The sequence below is a fragment of the Sinocyclocheilus anshuiensis genome, unplaced genomic scaffold (genome assembly GCF_001515605.1).
Source record: "Sinocyclocheilus anshuiensis isolate Anshui unplaced genomic scaffold, SAMN03320099.WGS_v1.1 scaffold1543, whole genome shotgun sequence".
Lineage (NCBI taxonomy): Eukaryota > Metazoa > Chordata > Actinopteri > Cypriniformes > Cyprinidae > Sinocyclocheilus > Sinocyclocheilus anshuiensis.
In genome coordinates this window covers 130,061-150,567 of record NW_015551074.1, presented here as the reverse complement: position 1 = coordinate 150,567, position 20,507 = coordinate 130,061, and the positions used below count along the sequence as shown (strand labels likewise).

The 20,507-nt window shown below is 35.0% G+C and overlaps 2 protein-coding genes and 1 pseudogene across 3 annotated transcripts in view; 2 read left to right on the top strand and 1 right to left on the bottom strand.

Moving 5' to 3' along the window:
• The window catches only part of LOC107662191 (transmembrane 7 superfamily member 3-like), a 16,408-nt gene extending 15,894 nt beyond the window's left edge, over positions 1–514 (bottom strand). Inside the window, exon 1 of the mRNA XM_016452117.1 lies at positions 333–514. Within this exon, the coding sequence (XP_016307603.1) occupies positions 333–429 (97 nt within the window). The 5' untranslated portion in view covers positions 430–514. The remainder of the gene's footprint in view (positions 1–332) is intronic.
• A 46-nt stretch (positions 515–560) lies between these two features.
• On the top strand, positions 561–5,538 carry LOC107662201 (mediator of RNA polymerase II transcription subunit 21-like). Of its 2 annotated transcripts, XM_016452134.1 has the most exons (5): positions 561–620; positions 2,863–2,926; positions 3,674–3,788; positions 3,868–3,968; positions 5,055–5,538. In XM_016452134.1, the coding sequence occupies exons 2-5, from the start codon at positions 2,885–2,887 to the stop codon at positions 5,232–5,234; spliced, it is 438 nt and encodes a 145-aa protein (XP_016307620.1). In that variant the 5' UTR covers positions 561–620; positions 2,863–2,884; the 3' UTR covers positions 5,235–5,538. The 2 variants fall into 2 exon arrangements, with proteins under 2 accessions (XP_016307620.1, XP_016307619.1); XM_016452133.1 differs by lacking the exon at positions 561–620 and having other exon boundaries at positions 2,816–2,926.
• Positions 5,539–12,458: 6,920 nt separating this feature from the next.
• On the top strand, positions 12,459–20,507 carry LOC107662204 (mitochondrial-processing peptidase subunit beta-like; annotated as a pseudogene).

Here is a 20,507-nt window from a genome sequence, read left to right as displayed (position 1 = left end):
GTTCCTTTTCTTTTTTTTTTTTTTTTTTTTTGCATGGTTAAGACCCTCTCTGGGGTTAAGTGAGCAAATCTGTTCAGCCCATGCTCTCACAAATTAGTTTATTCATAAAGAATACAGGCAGAAAATTAGATTAAAAGACCTCAGGGTGAATTTAGTGGGAGGTTTACGTTGAAATAATATGAATTTGACCCTGAAATCACCATGGTTAGTTATAAAATCATTATTAAATCAAGATCAATTCAGTATTCATGTGTTGGTAAATCATGCCAGCTGTCTCAGAACTCAAGCAAAAGTCATTTGTTAAACGCAGAGAAGATGTTTTGTTTACTCACTCTCATCCTGAGCGCGCAGGGAACTGACCCACGACAAGACGAGCAAAACCAAGCATTCTCTCTTCAGTGGCATTTTTCCCGGATCAGTCCAGTCCATAAACACGCTCTAGCAGCAGCGATCAGATTCGGGACTCATGCTGAAGCTTCGCGTTGAGCCCCCGGAAGTGTCACTCTCTCCTCGGTTGCGCTACAATGCAACAACTTTTGAGTGGAACGTTTCGTCTGTAGTGCGCAGGCGCGACTGTATGGTGTCACGTGATGTCGCTTTAAACAGGCTCGGCGGAAACGGAAAAGGATGACATACTGGATTAATATAGATAGTCATCCAGTTAAGAAAGTTCTGAAGGATTGCTGGGAGTATGAGTATAAAAAACTATCAAGCTTTGGATGGACTGCCGATGAGGAGGCACAGAATATGGGAATTAGTGACATCAATATTGCCCCTTCTGTGGCAACTTCAGCAATTCCTCCTTGGCTTTTCCCTATGCCTGTAGTTGACATTCAGCTATATGAAGAAAAACATAACAAGGAAATAAGTATGTTAGCAAATATAGCAGTGCAGCAATACATTGAACAAACGTATTATAGCATATTGCAAATATACATGGATGGCTCTAAATATGGAATAACAGCAGCAGCAGTCTACATACCCCAATTCAAAGTCAAAATTTCAAAAAGAATTTCTGATCACATATCTGTTTATACGACAGAGACAATAGCAATATTCCTAGCTCTTCAGTGGATAGAAGAAGTACAGCCAATAAGGTCAGTAATTTGTACAGACTCCCTTTCAGTTTTAAATAGCTTGCTAAGTGGAATTTCAACAGCAAGGCAAGATATGATTTTTGAAGTGATGCAGTCTATTTAGAATAAGACAATCTGGTCTGATGGTAAATTTCCTGTGGGTACCATCACATATGAGTGTGGAAGGAAACGAGGAAGCAGACCATCTGGCTAAACAGGCTCTGAAACATGCACAAACTGACATTAAAGTGTGAATGAGTAAAGGGTCATTTACTTCTGTAAAGCAGAAGTAAAAGGGTTAATTGCAAATGAAATAAGAAAGAAATGGCAGAAGGAGTGGGATAGTGGAACAAAAGGTAGACACTTTCATCATGTTCAAGAGAAAGTAGGTCAAGAAAGAAGAAAGTTTGGCAACAGGAAAGAAGACGTTTTAATGTCAAGAATGCGTATTGGACATTGTCTGTTAAATCAGTGTCTGTATAGAATGGGGAAGCATGAAACTGGAAAGTGTGACAAATGTGGTCATGCAGAATCAGTAGAACATGTACTTATAGAGTGTGTTGCATATGAAGGAGCAAGATTTCAACTAATTCAAGCTTTAGGATCGTTCGGAATAAATCATTTGTCACTTCAGGTTCTGTTAGGAAATGGCCTGAAGCAATCAAGAATATTTCATGAATTGATTATTTTCTTAAAAGAAACAAGGCTGATAAATAGAATTTAGGATACAGTTGTAGTAAATAAAGCGGAAATATTTTGTAATAATATTTTTTTTTTTGGCTATAGTTCTCAAACTTCCAATCATTATGCGCTCCACACTCCTATCCAGTAGGTGGCGGGAATGCACCATTTAAGTTGGTTTGCCAACACCAGAAGAAGAAGAAACTGAAAAGGTGAAGGTGAAGGACTTCAATAGCCAAATATGAATGGGGAGCAAGGAAAAGTGCACTGTTACATGTATATCAAGCCTTAATACAGTCTAGTATAGACTATGGGTGTGCAGTGTATGGTGCTGCATCAAAATCAGAATTAAAGAAACTGACAGAATTAACTGCTATAATAGTAGGATTGCAGTGGGTAGAACAGATTAAGCCAAATAGGACTCCGACTGTAATTTGCTCAGATTCTTCATCAGCTCTTAAAAGTATATTGTCGACAAAAACTGATAGAGAAGACCTGCTAGTAGAAATGTATACATTACTGTACAGACTGAAAATAGAGGGTATAATCGTATACTTTTGTTGGGTACCGGCACATATTAAATCATGTTAAATTATTAAAAATTATAGTAGGGAATGAAACAGCGGATAAATTAGCAAAAGAAGCTTTAAAGAAAAACTTGGTGGATGTTAAGGTACCTCTGGGAAGGAATGAGATCAAATCAGTAATTAATAGGGAAATAATATGAATATGGCAACAAATAAGGGAAAATAGCAGCACAGGTAGGTGGTATTATAATATTGTAAAATGAGTAGGGAAAAAAGAACAGTTTTATGGAAGACAGAAAGGAAGAAGTAATTTCAACACTTGCATTAATGGGGAAGCATGAAAATGGTATGTGTGATGTTTTTGAAACAGTAGAGCATGTGCTCTTTAAATGTAGTAAATATGAAGATCAGCGTAACAGTCTTTTGAGCAATATAAGGGACAGACCAGTGAGTGTCGTGGACCTTCTGGGAAAGGGTTTGAGTGATAGTCAGATCAGCCATGTGCGCAAGATATACAGTAGGTGGCGGTAATACTCCTAATGAGTGAACGGCCATTGAACAAAAAGAAGAAGAAGAAGGAAAAGGTGAAGAGGAGCCAACATGGCGGACAGGTTAACGCAGCTTCAGGATGCTGTTAACTCCGTAAGTACTGATTTAAATGTTCATTTTATGACTTATAAGCTGCAGAAGAGGTCAGGCGTGTGCAAATCTTATGTATTCAGTCGTCTGTTACATGAAGTCACATTAATGTACTGTAGCGTATGAAGGTGTTAGCATAGCATGCAGTTGTGAATAAATAAACAATTAAAGTTTGTACATTTATTTGTACAGAAAGTAGCTAATACTGTATCTAAGTAAATATATGTTAAATTGGGAATAATGTATTATATTATATACGAAGTAAGTCAAAATGCTGCTTCAAGAAATTAAAATTGCGGTCAACACATTGAAAAACTATATATACATTTTTATTTGTTTTTGACATATTGCAAAATATTGTGTTATATTATGTACCCTTGCTTTTACATATTTAAAAAATAAATGTATAATTTGGATTTTTTATTTATTTGTGACATACCACAATATTGTTTTGTACGTGTGAAATAAATAAAAAAATAAAAAAAATGTAGTTATTTTAATTTTATTTGTGACACATACCACAAAATTGTTTTATAAATGTTATATTATGTACTCTTGTTTTAACATTTAAAAGAAAATGATTAAAAGAAGCTTCCACATTATTGACAATATTAGCACTGAATTCTAATACTTTTCACCATGTTTATAGAGCAAAGACAAACCCAGTAAACCAAATGCAAAGGTGGTTTGTTATATTGGGCTGCTTGTGTGCACTGTGTTTGATATATTGCTATGATGTGTGTGTTTTAGCTGGCTGATCAGTTCTGTAATGCGATTGGAGTCCTGCAGCAATGCGCACCACCTGCCTCCTTCAGCAATATCCAGACCGCCATCAACAAAGACCAGCCCTCCAACCCCACAGAAGGTGCACAAATCTGTACCAAAAATCAGTTTACAGCACTGCTGTTGTGGTTTAATTGACGTGTTTTCATGTGTTCTTCTAGAATACGCTCAGCTGTTTGCAGCACTGATAGCAAGAACAGCAAAAGATGTCGATGTGCTGATTGACTCTCTGCCCAGTGAAGAATCTACTGCCGCACTGCAGGTACGTTTATACACAAACAGTGCGACTGGACCCCTGAAATGTGTATATTTATCCACCTTTTCCAAACAAGCCTACTGCATTTTAAAATATGGCCGGTTTTGTTAACTGGCACTCAAAAAAATCATTTCAAATTACGCTACAAATGATAGTTAACTAAAACCATAAAAAATGTTGTTACTTGAAATGAAATCATCGTTAAATTTTATTATCGATAATAATAATATCTCAGTGATACTAAAGTAACACTGATACAAATAATCCTTATCAATCTATTTGTAAATTTATATTTTATATTTATATATTATATTTTACCTCCAGAACCCAACTGTTGTATTCTATTTCACCGTAAATTATTTATTGCACTTCTGGCTTTGTGCTAACTGTATTATATGTTATGTGAGTACAGAGCCGATGACAATAAAGTAGGGATGTAACAATGCAAATCGATAAAAAATATGTGGTGATTCAAGTCGGTTGAGAAACGAATCGCGATACAGTTTAGCGTTTATATGAATGTGTCTTAGAGGAGAACTGGCTGTCTTCAGAAACGCTGTATCGCTGATGTTCCATGAGCGCCACCTGCTGGCAGAGAGTGAATCTGCGTCTCATTCAGCTCGTCTGCTGTTTGTGTAGTATAGTTTCACAAAGCTAAAGTCAGACCACTCTGTTTTTGCTTCAGATTTCGAAATTATACAATCTAATTTAAATCAAAATCTGCTCATGCTGCATGTACGCAGCATCTTTGTTTGGATCGTGATTAAAATGCAGTGGTTGCTTCTAATTTTAAATGGAAAGAGCACAGGCGAAGCCTTAGTTTCTTTATATGAAGAGATTTATTTTATTTGTATTATTTATTTCTTTTTTGGGATTTGTTTTAAACTTTAAATTTAGTTTTGTTATTTGACATATTTCAATTTCACAAAGAAATGTGCAGCATTTTGACTGAGAAATAATAAAAGGACGCCTTTTCATTTATAATTTGTCTGAAAACTAATTTTGTTTAAAAAATCGTAAGAAAATTGTATCGTGAAATGTGAGTTGAGTGAATTGTTACATCCCTACAACAATAAACTCTAATCTTCACAGGCTGCCAGTCTGAGGCAGTTGGAAGAGGAGAACCAGGAAGCTGCGGCCCGTCTGGAGGAAGTAGTTTACAGAGGAGACATGCTGCTGGAGAAGATCCAGTCAGCTCTAGCAGATATCGCCCAATCACAGCTGCGCACACGCAGCGGAGCCCCGAGTCAGCTGGCACCGCCAGAGTCATGACAGCGACTGACGCCAACCAAACATGGACTATATCATCACAGCAGGGATTTTATACTCATCCTTCATGGATCGCAGGAGAGCTTGTGTTAAATGTACAGTGTGTTTCTGGACTGAAGAATGATTCTGATTTCATTCTGTAAGTGCCCACTGTTTCCCATCGCATGTCTTGATTATATGACCTCTGACATCCTTTTCTACCTGACAAGCGTAAATGTTCAGCATCCATCAGCCTTTTTCAGACCGTCAGCATCTTGGTAAGTTGTTTTTTGTATTTTTAATGATGTTTTTTTCTTGTTAGGATCATGCAGTGTTCATTTTGTTTTAAAAAAATATTTTTTTTCTGTGTTTAACAAATAAAAAATGTTGTATGAAGTGCTTGTTATTCTCTGCAAATTGAATTATGAACGTGGTAATTTGTCTCATGCATTGCCATTGTCAAGAGACTATTCTTTAACAGATTTGTACACATAAGAGATCTAAAACCTTGTAGTTTTATGCTTATTTTATCACTCCGTTTATCCAACGAAAATTTGAAAACATGGAATGTTGCAATTGAACAAATGTTTTGGTTGGTTCTGAACCAACTTAAAAACATGTTTGGAAAAAAAAAAAATGGAAATATTACCTTTTAATATATTAAGCTGTTGTAAGAAAGACCAACAAGTAAATGCTTTTAAACTCTTGATGATTGTTTTTTTTGTTTGTTGCTGTTATAAAGTGAATAACTTTGAGTGCTGCCATCTTCCGGTCATATAAGCAAATTTAATATGCAGAAACTGATTTTGATATCACTTCTTCGTGGTGATAAAGAACTTAGATTTTTTTATTAACACACATTTATAAAATAAAAATAAATACAATTTATATATTTTTATAGTTTTACAAATAATCCTTATAAATCCATTTTCTAATCGATATGTATTTAGATTTTATATATATATATATATATATATTTTTTTTTGTATTTATAAATTGTGTATAATTGAATTTATATACAATTTAAGTTGTTAGTATGCGTGTATAGTTATAAAACCTAGCGTTTTTATTAATACACATATTTATAAAACAATAATATAAATTTTTTTTGTTGTATTTTCATAATTTTCTTTTCCACTACATTATTACTTTGCCGCGAACACGCTGATTAGCGCGTGACGTGTCCGTTCTTCCATCCAATAAGAACGCGTCTTCTTAAGAACGTCAACAAAACAGTATGGCGGCGTACGTCCAGTTGGAATTTTTTCCTGCAGATTTTTATGAAAACGAGAGTCATTACCGAGGTAGGAGACTACAGAGTATTATTTATCGTTTAGAACTGTCAAATATTAAGAAAAAAATACTGACGAACATACTGATAAACATTCAGACTGGAATGGCTGCGCTTAGTGAAGCGAACTGAGATCGTAACATGAAATACATTAACTGTTAAAACATTTAAGCTGTTTATTCCCAACCTATAATCATTTAAACATTAGCCAAAACATACATTAACCTTTAGAATGCCAAAAAAATGTTACTTATAAACATTCAATCAGAATACACATCTACTTTTGAATGGTTGTCGATGTAGAACCACGTGATGAAGTGGCATGATGTGCCAGCAGAGGTTAATTAACTGGTTTATACTAACCAGCCTAACTAGACTACTCGGGCTGTCAGTCAGGTGAAAAAAATATAAAATACAGACGAAGGTCATGATGCTTTCTGTACAGTGTCTCACAACTGCCCAGCATTATTGTCATGTGTGTACGTCCCCCAAAACGTCCCATTTTGGTGTCCACATCAAATTAAATTGACAAAAGTGACTTAATATGCATAGAAAGCATATTAAATGCAAGTAAAGTGTCTACTTTAATGTTTCAAATAACTTCTGTCAAAAAATGTCAAAATAGGGGTGAAATAATGTTTATGGTCATTCAGAGTAACATCTATTTATGTAAAAATGAAACAACATACTTATTCTGAGCTGTACTGATTAAAATATATACAAGAAGAAGTAATCATACTAAATTTATTATATTTTATATTATAATTATTTTTTTGGTTTGAAGGATAGTGGTAAAGTTAAAATTACAATTAATTATTTTTTAGGGCTGAACTGTGATTATTAAATAGTCTTTTAATGTCATCTAATGATTTTTGTACTAAATATGCCTGACAAGATTTTTTTGGTGTATAAACTAGTTAGACTGAATTTCATTTTAGTGGGTGTCGTCTGTAAAACATGTTAAAAATGTATGATAGCCATTATTTTTTGCTCAGAAAAAAATACAATAAAACAGTGCACATTCTAATGTATGACATTTTTTTTAAAGCTTTATTTAACTTTTATTGTTTAAACTTTTGATGCTTAAGAACCTCTTTTTATCTTTGACCCATATACTGTTTTATGCTAGACTTAATTTCATATTCTGTATGCACTGTAATGCCTAAAAGTTAATTTGTTTTATATAAAAATATATAAAATTAGTAACTGGACCTGTAAGACAAATGCAAAAGACAGAAAGAGATCTTCAGACAGAATAAACAATAATGGCACGCTATAAAAGCTATGACCATTATATGAATAGATTGAACACTGACTATAGGCCAGTAGCTTTGACATCTTGTGTAATGAAATGTTTTGAGAGGTATGGTGTCTATTTAAAGACAGAAGTAAACTCAGTACTTGACCCATTACAGTTTGCTTTAGGCAGGGCTGTAGTACAGAAGATGCTGTTAACACTTTCACTAATGTTTTTACTAAACATCTGGAAAGTCCTAAGGCCTATGCACATCTGTTGTTTGTTGATTTTAGTTCAGCTTTTAACACAGTTAAGCCCCACTTTCTAATTCGTAAATTGAAGACAAAGTGTAAACCACCTTTTTAATCAAGTGGTATCTATTATTTTTAGCTAAACTGGTTTTAACTAATTGGTTTGATCCTTTTTACATTGTATACTAATGATTGATCCTAATAACTTCATAGTAAAATTCTATGAAAATGTATGAAAATACTGATCCGTCAGTGTGTTTCTCAGAGGTGGCAAGGTTTGTAGAATATTATTTATGCTGCCTTCACATGCTATCACAAATGTCCTACTTTCCACTTCTGAAGTCGTAATTATGAGTTTGTCATGTTCAAGTGTTTTATTGTCAGAAAGAGTAGGAATCTTATAGAGGACACCATGTTCATTCTCGCCTATTTCTTGGGGAAATCTTATTAAAGGGATAATTCACCCAAAATGAAAATTTGCTGTTAATTTACTCACCCTCAGGACATCCAAGATGTAGGTGACTTTTTTTTCTTTTCTTCAGTAGAACGGTAAAGAGACTTTTAGTTGAAACCGTGGCTCTTGGGGATTCATAAAATGCATGTCAATGGGTAACATACATAACATACGGGCTACACAAAATTAATACCCTTAGCTATTATGAAATGATCAGTCTGTGGAAGAAATTGAACATTATTTACAACATTATTACCTGTAATCCAGAGCCTCAGACACACGAGGAAATCTGATTCTTTTCCGTAAACTGGTTCTTTTGGGCAGTATGTTTCAATGAACCTGTTCAATTCACTGGTTTGTTTACATAATCACGCAATACTCGGTTATATTATTAAGGCACCCAATAACGTGGATGTTTTATTATATGTTCATATAAAGTGAATAAACTAGTCTTCATTAGCTGAAACTATGGTCCTTCCAACGTTTTTGCATTCGAATGTGGATTTTTATTTTAAATTCAACGAATATTCGAAATTCAACATTTTTTTTGACAGCCCTAGTACAGGTTATCAGTAGGTATGTACAATAATTAAAAAAAATGTTTTATGCCTAACTCAAATAAAATGTTACACAACAAATAAATGTTATTTTATTAATGCAAGGGTAGGCATAGGGATTTGTATTTTTTAGGGAGTGTTTTATGTATTATGCATTGTTGTATTAATTGTTTATGGATCCAATCGTCAGTGTAAACACACCTTGGGTCCAAGACTAATTTTTCATTTCATTTAGTTTCATTCCTGAAATGTACACTCAAGGTTGAATGGCAGTAAATGCCGACTTGAATGTACCTATACCAAAAGTATAATTGCATGATTGTTTTGTATCCATAATGCAAGAAAATAAATAACTTTTGTAATACTGCTGTAAAGTGTTAGTTGTTATAATCTCCATTGACACTTGTCACATCTGAATAAAAATGTCAACTTCTTAACGTGTACCTGAAGTCTCTTATACTTGTATTTGTATCTAGTTTTCTCTTGTTCTTTGCCATGTGTTTGCTGACGTGCTGCTATGATCATTAGCATTTAAAAGATTGTCAACACTTTGTCAGAAATGCTTCAGAACTGTTGATTGTATGCATTTGTGTGTTCAAAATAAATTGACAAGTGAAATGTATGTCTCTGTGTTAAATACAATGATGACCATGTGGTGACAAAAATATTTGTAGAAGCCTCAGTGAGTGAACTGTAGCTACAGAGTGCTTAAGCTTTGCATCTACACATTCCACACAATCACAGACTAGATGTAACAAAGTTATTAGTAATTGCCAAGCTGAAACAAACTGGTGAGGTTTGTTAAGCAATATTAATCCCTCTCACCCGTCTCGACTCTTTTCTGGAGCTTGTTACAGGGATCAGTCTTCATCCACTCCTTCATGTTAAGGATCCAGTGGCTCAGGAGATGAAGATCTTTGGCTCAAAAAGGTTCATCCATATCCGTGTGTTCCAGTATCCTTCTTTTTGGAGTAGCCCGGATCCAATCCTGGGCCGTTCAGGGATTTCTTTCAGCCAGTCTGAATTTTTTTTAAACCACCACTAGAATCAAAGAAGATATGCCCCCCAAAAAAAGATGAGTTGATGTGAACGTGCCAATGGCTCAATGGTAAGGTCATGGCCTTCCATGTGGAGGACCATGGTTCGATTCCCGGCTGAGATGCTGAAGCAGGTCTCCAGAAGATCAGGTGAGACCGAGGAGCATCCAGTCCCAGTGGAAGAAACACAGTGGATGAACAGCAGAGGAATGGGGGTCACCCAGATGAGAGAGAAAGAGGATTTAGAAGGAAAAATGTATGAAACATTTGATGCATAACCACTGCTGGTCATTCTGAGGGTGCATTTCTGTGTCTTTGCAGTCCATCGCTCTTCTGATAAGGCCTGTCTTCTCTTCTGTTCTCCCATCTCCACCAGTGTTCCTCTGGTTGCAGTTCCTCTCTCCTCTCGTGTGTCCATTTCCACCCTTTTACCATGTCTAGGCCAGATTTGAACAAGCGTCTTTCCGTTCAGGTAGACCATGCTCTTACCACTGAGCCACTGGCACTTCCACATTAGCAACACTTTTTTTTGGAGTGTTGTCTTTTTTAATTGGTCAAAAATTAAAGTTAAATCTTGCAGGAGTGAGATTTGAACCCAGGTTCCCACATGAAGGCGCAATGCTCAGACTGCTGAGCTACTGGGGATTCTTTGAACTTAGAGTTCTGTCTTTCTTTTGAAGTGTTTTTCTGCTATGAACAAGCCTTTGGCAACCAGTCAGCAGAGGTCATTGACAAGTCTAGAGCACATACTCTTGAGATCTAATGTTTGTTCATTTTGCTTGCATGTGATTTGAGCTCATGGCCTTGATCAGGTGCGCTACAAGAACACATGGCAGAGGACAGGCAGTTGAACAATTCAACCCTAGAAAACCTCCAAGACCACAAGAGACTCTGAACTTGATTGTTCAGATAGAGTTTTTAATCGAAAACTACCACATACATCCTGGCATCAACTAACCCAGCTTAGTTTTGCAGAATGTTTATTGAGACTAACAGCTTATTTATTTAGTATATGATGTCCATTGTCACTCTGTTTATGATTTGAGACACAGGTGAACTCTGTCTGTTATGAACACAAACACCCAAAAGATTACTAAACTAAACCGTCTATTAATGCTTTGAGAAAATACTTGTCTTCCAATTTAAAGTGTTTATTACAACAGTGACAAACTACTTTCACACTATAGCATCATTCAGACATGAAAATGAGATTGAAAATTCATAGTAATTTCCAGCAGAGCCATACACATTTTTGATTATGTAACTTTTATTAAAAGTACAAAACATATTCAAGCAGTTTAGAAAAGACATGCAAGGCAAGTTTACTTATATAGCACATTTCACACACAAAGGGAATTCAAAGTGCTTTACATAAACATGATACAAAAACAGTAGTCATGAAAATATAGACAACAATAACGACTGTAATAGGCAAAGTATAATGGAACATTTTCAGTGATTGTGAGTGAAGTTTATGCCACGTGCATTTGTTTTTACTTGTATTCAGAGCTGCCATCTGGTGCTCATAATAAGACATAATATCATTTTTATTATAGAAATACACTATAGAAGAAAACGTCCTGTTGCAAAAAATAAATAAATAAATAAAACAACGTTTGACTGCAGATCCATGTGTGAGATGACATTAAAATAAATATATCAGAATAAAATAAACTGTTATAATAGTGTTTTATAATTAATATATATCAATACAACTGAAATAGTACCTTATATATTACTTATAATAGTGCTTATATATATAACTACATTGTAATAATATATAATATTGTGCACAAGCTGTCACGCCCACTGGAGTCTCGTCAATAAGTCATAGTTAATAGCTCTAAAGTAAACTAACCCTGAAACATAACCAGCACAAATACATACATACTTTGGTCTTTTAACTTAAACTTAATTGCCAAGGCAACATTTATATAATCTTATATCATTAAAGGTAAGAAATCACTATACAAGTTACTTTTAAAAAATGCAATTACCGTTTGTATAAATGTCTCAAATAAAAAATAAATGGCGTATGAGTATCTTTAATTTACTCGGAGCTGCCATGTGGTGGTCGTATAAGTGAACTTATCTTGTTGTTTTAGTATTGTTTACATCCAATAATGATGACTGTTCACTAGGGTTTCTAAATATGTCTGCCAAATATTCCATGTATTTTCTCAATTAAAATATTAAGTAATAATTTTAGATCAATCATGCCACACTGCATGTTTGCAAAAACATCGAATAAATGTCACATAAATACAAATTTGGCGTATGTGTGTTTTTAATTTTGACTCAGAGCTGGCGTCTGCCGGTCATATAAGTGAGTTGAATCATGTAGTTTGACATTTCGCCACAAGACGGCGTAAAAATGGGAAGATCAAGCGGTGGAATGGGCTGAATCCAATTCTCCATGTGACCTAAATGATCCACACAAAAAATTGAATAATTATTAGTCTGTGCTGGAAGCACGTTGCATGACGTACGCGTTCTTCTGTCCAATCGGAACGCGTCTTTTTGACAGCGTCACCCAAACAGCATGGCGGCGTCCGTACAGCGTTTCGGCGCAGCAGGGAGACACTTTATAAAGAATTTATTGAACACAAGAACCTTTAACAGGGTGAGAGATTACAAACACATGATTAATATAATTTAGAACTTCCAAAATATCAAAAACAAAGTCCTGGCAATCATTTAAAACAGTCGGGTTGAGACTGGCGTGGCTGCTGGTCTCAGTGATGCAAGCGTACATCATAATACGAAAACATTTAATTTATTATTACTCGAAACCGTTTTGATATTTACCTTTTATATCCTGCTGAGTGAATCATGGTTCGAATCCCGGCTGAATATCGCATGATTTAAGGCGTGTTGTCTGTATTTCAGACCAGATCCACTCAGGCTGTCAGTCAGGTGGATTTAAATGTACCTGAGACGAAGGTCACGACCCTTGATAACGGGCTCAGGGTGGCATCTGAAGACTCTGGTCTGACCACATGCACGGTGAGTTCAGCATCAGCTCAGGTGGCTGAGGAATCTGATGATCCAACATTAAAATTAGGGTGACTAATTTTATTAGGGTGTTTCTTAAAAAAGAAAGTCTCAAACTGGGATGTGTGTTGAGGGAGTGTCTCCTTGTGACTTGTTTTTGTGGGAGGTTCCCACACGCCCATGTCGGAAATTATGATAAGAACAAAGACAGACCCAAAGGATGAGGTTTATTTCATGAGGAAATATTAAAAGGCATTTTTTATTGCATATCACAGCAGTCACATCTTAATACACCAAGTGTGTTTTAATTCTCTTTTTGTGACAAATCAAGTGCAAATTAATAACAACAAACAAGTATACGGTGTCTGTATGTCTTCAAATATATGTGAAATTAGAGTTAAGACAACACAACATTGCAGCATAACCCAATAAAATATAATTAGACATTTTTACAAGCTTTGTATCAAAATGTGATATGCAATGTTTAATGGACAATCAACAATTAACTTTCACCTTCTTCCCTGTAGCATTTTAGTATTATTTATATCCTATTATAGTTAATCAGTATTTTGAATTGGCTTTTATTTTTGTAGTAATTTTTTATTATTTTTAAAATATTTCTATTTATGCTAAATTTATTTTTATTATTTTATTTTTATTTTTAATTTATTTCCAGTTAGTTAGTCATTTTGGTGTTTTAACTCAAACTTAGTTGCCAAGACATTTATATTTTCCCTTTACTTTTCATTTAATTTAATTTTATTGTATTTTATTTCAGCCTTTTTAAATTAACAAAATATTTTAATAGTTTTAAACATTGTTGAAAAGGCATTTTCATTAGAGCATTTGTATCAAAAATGATACCTGAAACGATAGTAGATACACTTAAATGAGCTTTAAAGATTTTTATTTTTATTACAGAATACAACTTGCAGTGAAATGTAAACCTCATTAGCTACCTAGACTGTGCATTAAATATATAAATAGTCAATATAAAAATGTACTAATAATGAAAAATTATTAATAATAATAACAGAAAAGCCATAAAGTAGAATTGGGGGGAAAAAATTCTGTGAGAGGAAGTAAATGATCACAGAATTTACCCTAAAAAAATCGAAATATGGAGAAATCAGGTAAACTACACCTTTTCCATTGAGATGACAGACAAAAATGACCCAATTTTCCTAAATTTCCCCTATCCTGATCACATGATCCAGGTTGGTCTGTGGATTGATGCTGGAAGCCGATATGAAAATGAGCACAATAATGGTACAGCCCACTTCCTGGAGCACATGGCATTCAAGGTACGAGAAATGATAAGAAATGTGTCTGAATACTAAAACAATTCAGTCTAGAAAGCATCAAATCGGTTGCTGTGTTTCAGGGCACCAGGAAGAGGTCGCAGCTGGACCTGGAGCTGGAGATCGAGAACATGGGAGCTCACCTGAACGCGTACACCTCCAGAGAGCAGACGGTGTACTACGCTAAAGCTTTCTCCAAAGATCTGCCCAGAGGTAAACCATCAAACACAAACTCATCATGACGGGCAGAACGGCATTATGGGCGTGCTGTAAATGCATCTCTGTTGGCAGCGGTGGAAAACAGCACGCTGGGAGAGGCCGAGATCGAGCGCGAGCGTGGCGTCATTCTCAGAGAGATGCAGGAAGTGGAGCATTCTCCGAGAGATGCAGGAAGTGGAGACCAACCTGCAGGAAGTGGTCTTCGATTACCTGCACGCTACAGCCTATCAGGAAACACCTCTCGGGAGAACCATCCTGGGCCCTACGGAGAACATCAAGTACGTGTCACTCGTTTACAGTTCAGCTGTCCTCAGTTTAAGACACCAGAGATTAAAAATAATAATAAATGTGACCCTGGACCACAAAACTGAATATATTTATACATCATCTGAAGGCTGAATAATTAAGCTTTCCATTGATGTATGGTTTGTTAGGATAGGACAATATTTGGCCGAGATACAACTATTTGAAAATCTGGAATCTGAGGGTGCAAAAAAATCTAAATATTGAGAAAATCACCTTTAAAGTTGTCCAAATGAAGTTCTTAGCAATGCATATTACTAATCAAAACTGAAGTTTTGATATATTTACGGTAGGAAATTTACAAAATATCTTCATGGAACATGATCTTTACTTAATATCCTAATGATTTTTGGCATAAAAGAAAAATCTATAATTTTGACCCATACAATGTATTTTTGGCTATTGCTACAAATATACCCCAGCGACTTAAGACTGCTTTTGTGCTCCAGGGTCACATATATGATTAATCACAGTACATTAGGACAGTTGTTTTGTATTACTAGCTTACAAGTTTTCAGTAATGTTATTTTAAATATGCAAATGATGCTAATTAAAGATGCACTAATTTACATACTTTTCACTAACAAAGCCAGGTTCAAAATTCTTGTCATTTTGTTATTAAAGGTTGGATGTTGTGCTTTTGTTCATTTTATTAGCTTTTTTTAAATTTATTTACTGCTTACATTTAATTTATTTTTATTAGATTTTTTTATTTATTTCTAGTTATTTCAGTTCCATACAACATTTCAAATTTTCATTTAGGTTTTTCATTTCCGAAATTTCAATTAACAAAAATGTCAATAGTTTTAGTTTTTGTAAATGATAATAACCGTTTCATTAGAGCAACTCTTTTTACATAGCACATTAAAAATGTTTAAACATTAAGAATTACTTTTAATTTATTTCTGTTTCAGTTTTTGATTTATTTCCAGTTAGTAATTTTGGTGCTTTAACTAAAACAAATGTTTTAATGATTTTAGTTGATGATAATGACCCTGCTTCTTACCGCTCATTGTTGAAAATGCATTTTCAATTATCAGTGCAATTTTGGATTTCTCTTTTTTTTTTAATCACTCCATAAATCAGAAAATACTGTCAACAGCCTGAAAAAAATACAATTTGTGAAAACCTGAAAACCCAGCTAAAGTCATTTTTTTGTGATTTACGGTTTTCTACATAAAATAATCCTTCATAAAGATGTAGAACATTGTGAAAATATAACCTTTATATCTTTAATATTGACTGAGTAAGGCCATATCAAAGATTGGAATCATAGTGAAATTTAACTTTGATGCTTGTTATCTCATAATTAGATTGAGACTTTAGCCTGGATTTCACAGACAGCGTCACATTTCACCACGTTTTTAGGAATAAAATAAATCAGGCAAATTATATACGAACAAACCCTTTTGCAAAACCCTTCAAAATATAGATAGAAATAAAAATGTATTGTAACTGAAATCTACAGATGCATATAGATAAAGTGTAATGAAATAAACACTTAAACGTGCATTTTGTATGTTTGCTTCACTTTAGTCTGAATGTTATGGAAGCAAATTAGCCAAAAAACTCAAAATTGTGCAGTGCATGAAAAACAGTGCTGTTTGATATTCTGCAGAACTATAAATCGAGGGGATCTGGTGGAATACATCACAACACACTACAAGGGCCCGAGGATTGTATTAGCTGCAGCCGGAGGTAAAGCAGCATCACTGAACGTGTGCACGTCATGTCCTTTGGTTTAACTGTTAGCTCTGTTACTGGCTCAGAGTTTGACCTTTAATAAACCAGCACTGTTACTCCGTCTTTCAGGAGTGTCACATAATGAGCTCATCGATTTGGCTAAATATCATTTTGGAAAGCTGCCGGCTAGATACAGCGGAGAGACTTTACTGCCCTGCCATTTCACCGGCAGTGAGGTAAACAGACTTCTTATAATTATAATTCATTACACATAGGAATATTTTGGGTTAATGTGACAACCCATCAGTTATGACAGAAAATAATTAGCATTCATTCCTCACTTTGTCAAAATCATGTTGACAGTAATGCACTTACATTAGACGTTTCTTAGGCTTCTGATGTAAGTGTAGTATTGTAAATGCAATTCGATTCTCTTTACGAACTGAGGGACTGTTATTAAAGTGCCCATATTATTTTCGTCATCTGCCAGAATACATTTGATTAAAAGTTCAAAATAATTTTTGAATACTGTACATTGTTGCAGCACCTCTTTTCAAAGCTGTTTTAGTTCCTGTCTCTTTAAACCCAGCCTTTCTGAAAAGCCAAGGCAATTTATTTTTATTTTAGTTTGTTTTTATTTCCATTTAGTAATTTTAGTGCTTCAACTTCAACTTAATTCATTTAGTTGCTAAGGCAACATTTCTCATTAAGTTTTTCATCTAATAATTATTTTATTGTAGCCTTAATTCAATTAACAAATGTTTTTCATAGTTTTGTTAATGATGATGATCCAACTTCCTTATAGCTTGTTGCTGAAAATGCTTGTTCATTAGAGCAAGTTACAAGTTTTCTGAAATGTTATGTTTAATATATAAAAACAGGGCATTATATAATTATTATATGCACTCATTTTCATATATTTCCAGAACATAAATCTGAACATTGAATTAAACCAGGTTCAAATTCTTTTGTTTACATTTTTTTATGATGTGCTTTTGTTAATTAGTTTTTGATTTTTAAAAATATTACTATTTACGTTTATTTTCATTAATAACCAGAAATAATGGCAGGACTACAAACGAGGCGTTTAAGGCAGCTGAACTCATGCACAAACACACGAAATAAGCAAAACTTACCTGGAGTTGTGCTCTCGATTCCTCACAGATCCGCGTGCGAGATGATAAGATGCCTCTGGCTCATATAGCCATCGCCATGGAGGCCGTCGGCTGGTCGCATCCAGACACTATCCCGCTCATGGTGGCCAACACGCTCATGGGGAACTGGGATCGCTCGCTCGGTGGCGGGATGGTAGGAGGTGCTTTCACTAAACCGTTACGCTGAAAAAGACCTGAAACACAACTAACCGCACCTTGTTTTCCGTCAGAACTTGTCCAGTAAGCTGGCCCAGATGGCGTGTCAGGGGAACCTGTGACACAGCTTCCAGTCCTTCAACACCTGCTACACCGACACGGGCCTGTGGGGGCTTTACATGGTGTGCGAACCGGGAACCGTCAGCGACATGATGCACTTCACGCAGCTGGAATGGTGAGAGCTCCACGTTCACTGGGCTTTCTGTCGAGCTGAAAGATGAGCAACTAACACCCGGTTTCCTTTAGGATGTCTCTGTGTACGAGCGTGACTGAAAGCGAGGTGAACCGAGCCAAAAACCTGCTGAAGACAAACATGCTGCTTCACCTGGACGGTAAGAGCAACGGGGTGCAATAAACAGGGAACACAATTCGTCAATATGTTCTCTGAATGGAATGTTTCTCTTGGAACTTCCAAGAGATCTCTATTACTTTATTAATTTTACAGACATGACAAATAGAAATAACTAGAATATGGAAATAATGTTTACTTTAACTTCTGATCACACTGCAAAAAAATGTTTTTGTCTTGTTCTCCAGTGCAAATGTCTACATTTTCTTAAAGATAGATTCAAAAATTATATATATATAGGAAGTGTCGTTTTCTGAGAAATGTATCAAAATGTCTTTTTTTTTTGGTCATAAATGACAAATATCTGCCAATGGAGTCAACTTAATTCAAGGAAAACAAGTTTTTATACCCCATTGACATATTTGTTCTTGTTTTAAGCATAAACTCACTAAATTGTAATTTCTCAAAAAACAACACTTCATATCTTCGTTTGCATCTTGCATGTAAATGTATCTTGATTTAAGGATGTTTAGATACTTGTACTGGAAAACAAGACAAAAATACTGACAAAGATATTAATTTTCTGCAGTGCGTGCAACATTTAATGCTGTAACGTTACAAATGTAAGACTTTATTTTGTGGAAGGGCGATTTAAGACTTTTTAAGACCCACAGAAACCCTGAATAAAGTGATCAGTTTTGGCGTGTTTGTGGTGTCTAGGATCCACTCCCATCTGTGAGGACATCGGCCGGCAGATGCTGTGTTACAGCCGCAGGATTCCTCTGCACGAGCTGGAGGCCAGAATAGATGTGAGTAAATGTACATGCTGACCTTTGACCTGACATCTGACCCATTCAAGTGCTTTTCTAGCCTTATCCAGACACGAGCTGTTTCTCATGGGGACGACTGTAAAAATATGATTGCTTAAAATTCATGCATTCAGTTTATTCATGGTGGACAAGCGAGTTTTATGATCCTGCAAACACGGGAATGTGTTTATTACATGGTCTGACTGTAATCTGCAAACAGAATGTCTGTTATTGCTTGGACTATTAGTTATAATTAATTATTATTTAACAATAGGAAAATAATATTCTATTATTTGATTTAAATGTACTGTTCAAAAATAGGAAACTGACTTTGGTTTAATCGTCTTGCATTTTCTCTCAAAATGATGGATGTTATTATAAAAGTGGAATTTAGCAGAAATAAGTTAGTAAATAAGAGTTAAAAAGTCTATTATTGCTTGTACAGTAACATTTATATTTAATTTAACAATAGAAAAATAATATCCTATTTATCATTTAAATATTCCTTTAAATTTTTCTATTAAAAATAGGGAAAATTACATGCTATTATTTAAATGGTTTTCTGTCTTGCATTTTTCTCTCAAAATGAAGTGTTATTTTAAAAATATAAAAAATTTGCAGAAATAAGTTAATGCAAACTCTTCCTTACATGAAGTATATGACCCAGCTACTTTTTCGCCTCGTATAATTGGTTATGCAGGACTTCATATAAATATTTTTACATTTTTGCTTACCATAATAATGGTATTTATTTGTTATATGTTTTTTTTCTTAAAAGCTCCCACTTACTGTAGTGACCGTATTATTCTTGTAAACCGTGTCCGGATAAAAAAAATAAAAAAAACCGGTATGTTATTTGGTCAGGAATTTTTATGTGGGTGGTGGAAGGAAAAACACTGTCATTTGGGATTAAAAATGAAAAAATAAGCAATTAAAAAATCAAATAAATAAATCACAGACTCGCCCCTGTAAATGCTGAAATGACCTTCCATCCCTGTGAGAAACTATTAGCGTGTGAACAGGGCTTTAGTCTCAATTCTGCTTCTCCTCCTCTCAGGCCATAGACGCCACAACCATCAAAGACGTGTGTATGAAATACATCTATAATAAAGCTCCTGCTATAGCAGCTGTTGGTGAGTATTCATATTTTCTCTATAATATCTGATATTTTCCCAGCTCTGGTCCTGGAGGGTCTTCATAACCAAACACGCCCGATTAAACTCATCAGCTGGTTAGTAGACACTCCAGGACCTGAAAGAGAGCAGAGAGATGGGAAACGCTGCTTTCAGTGACTGATAAGCAAATACTTGATGTTTGCAGGTCCGATCGAGCAGCTCCCGGACTATAACCGCATCCGCGGCGGCATGCATTGGTTTCGGCCGTGAGGAAGTGAAGCAGCACAGCGTCTGCGCATTAACAGTCACAAAAACAAGAGAATTTATGATGTGCTTTTTTCATGTTTATTTTATTATAAAATAAAGAACAACACAATAAAGTTAAAA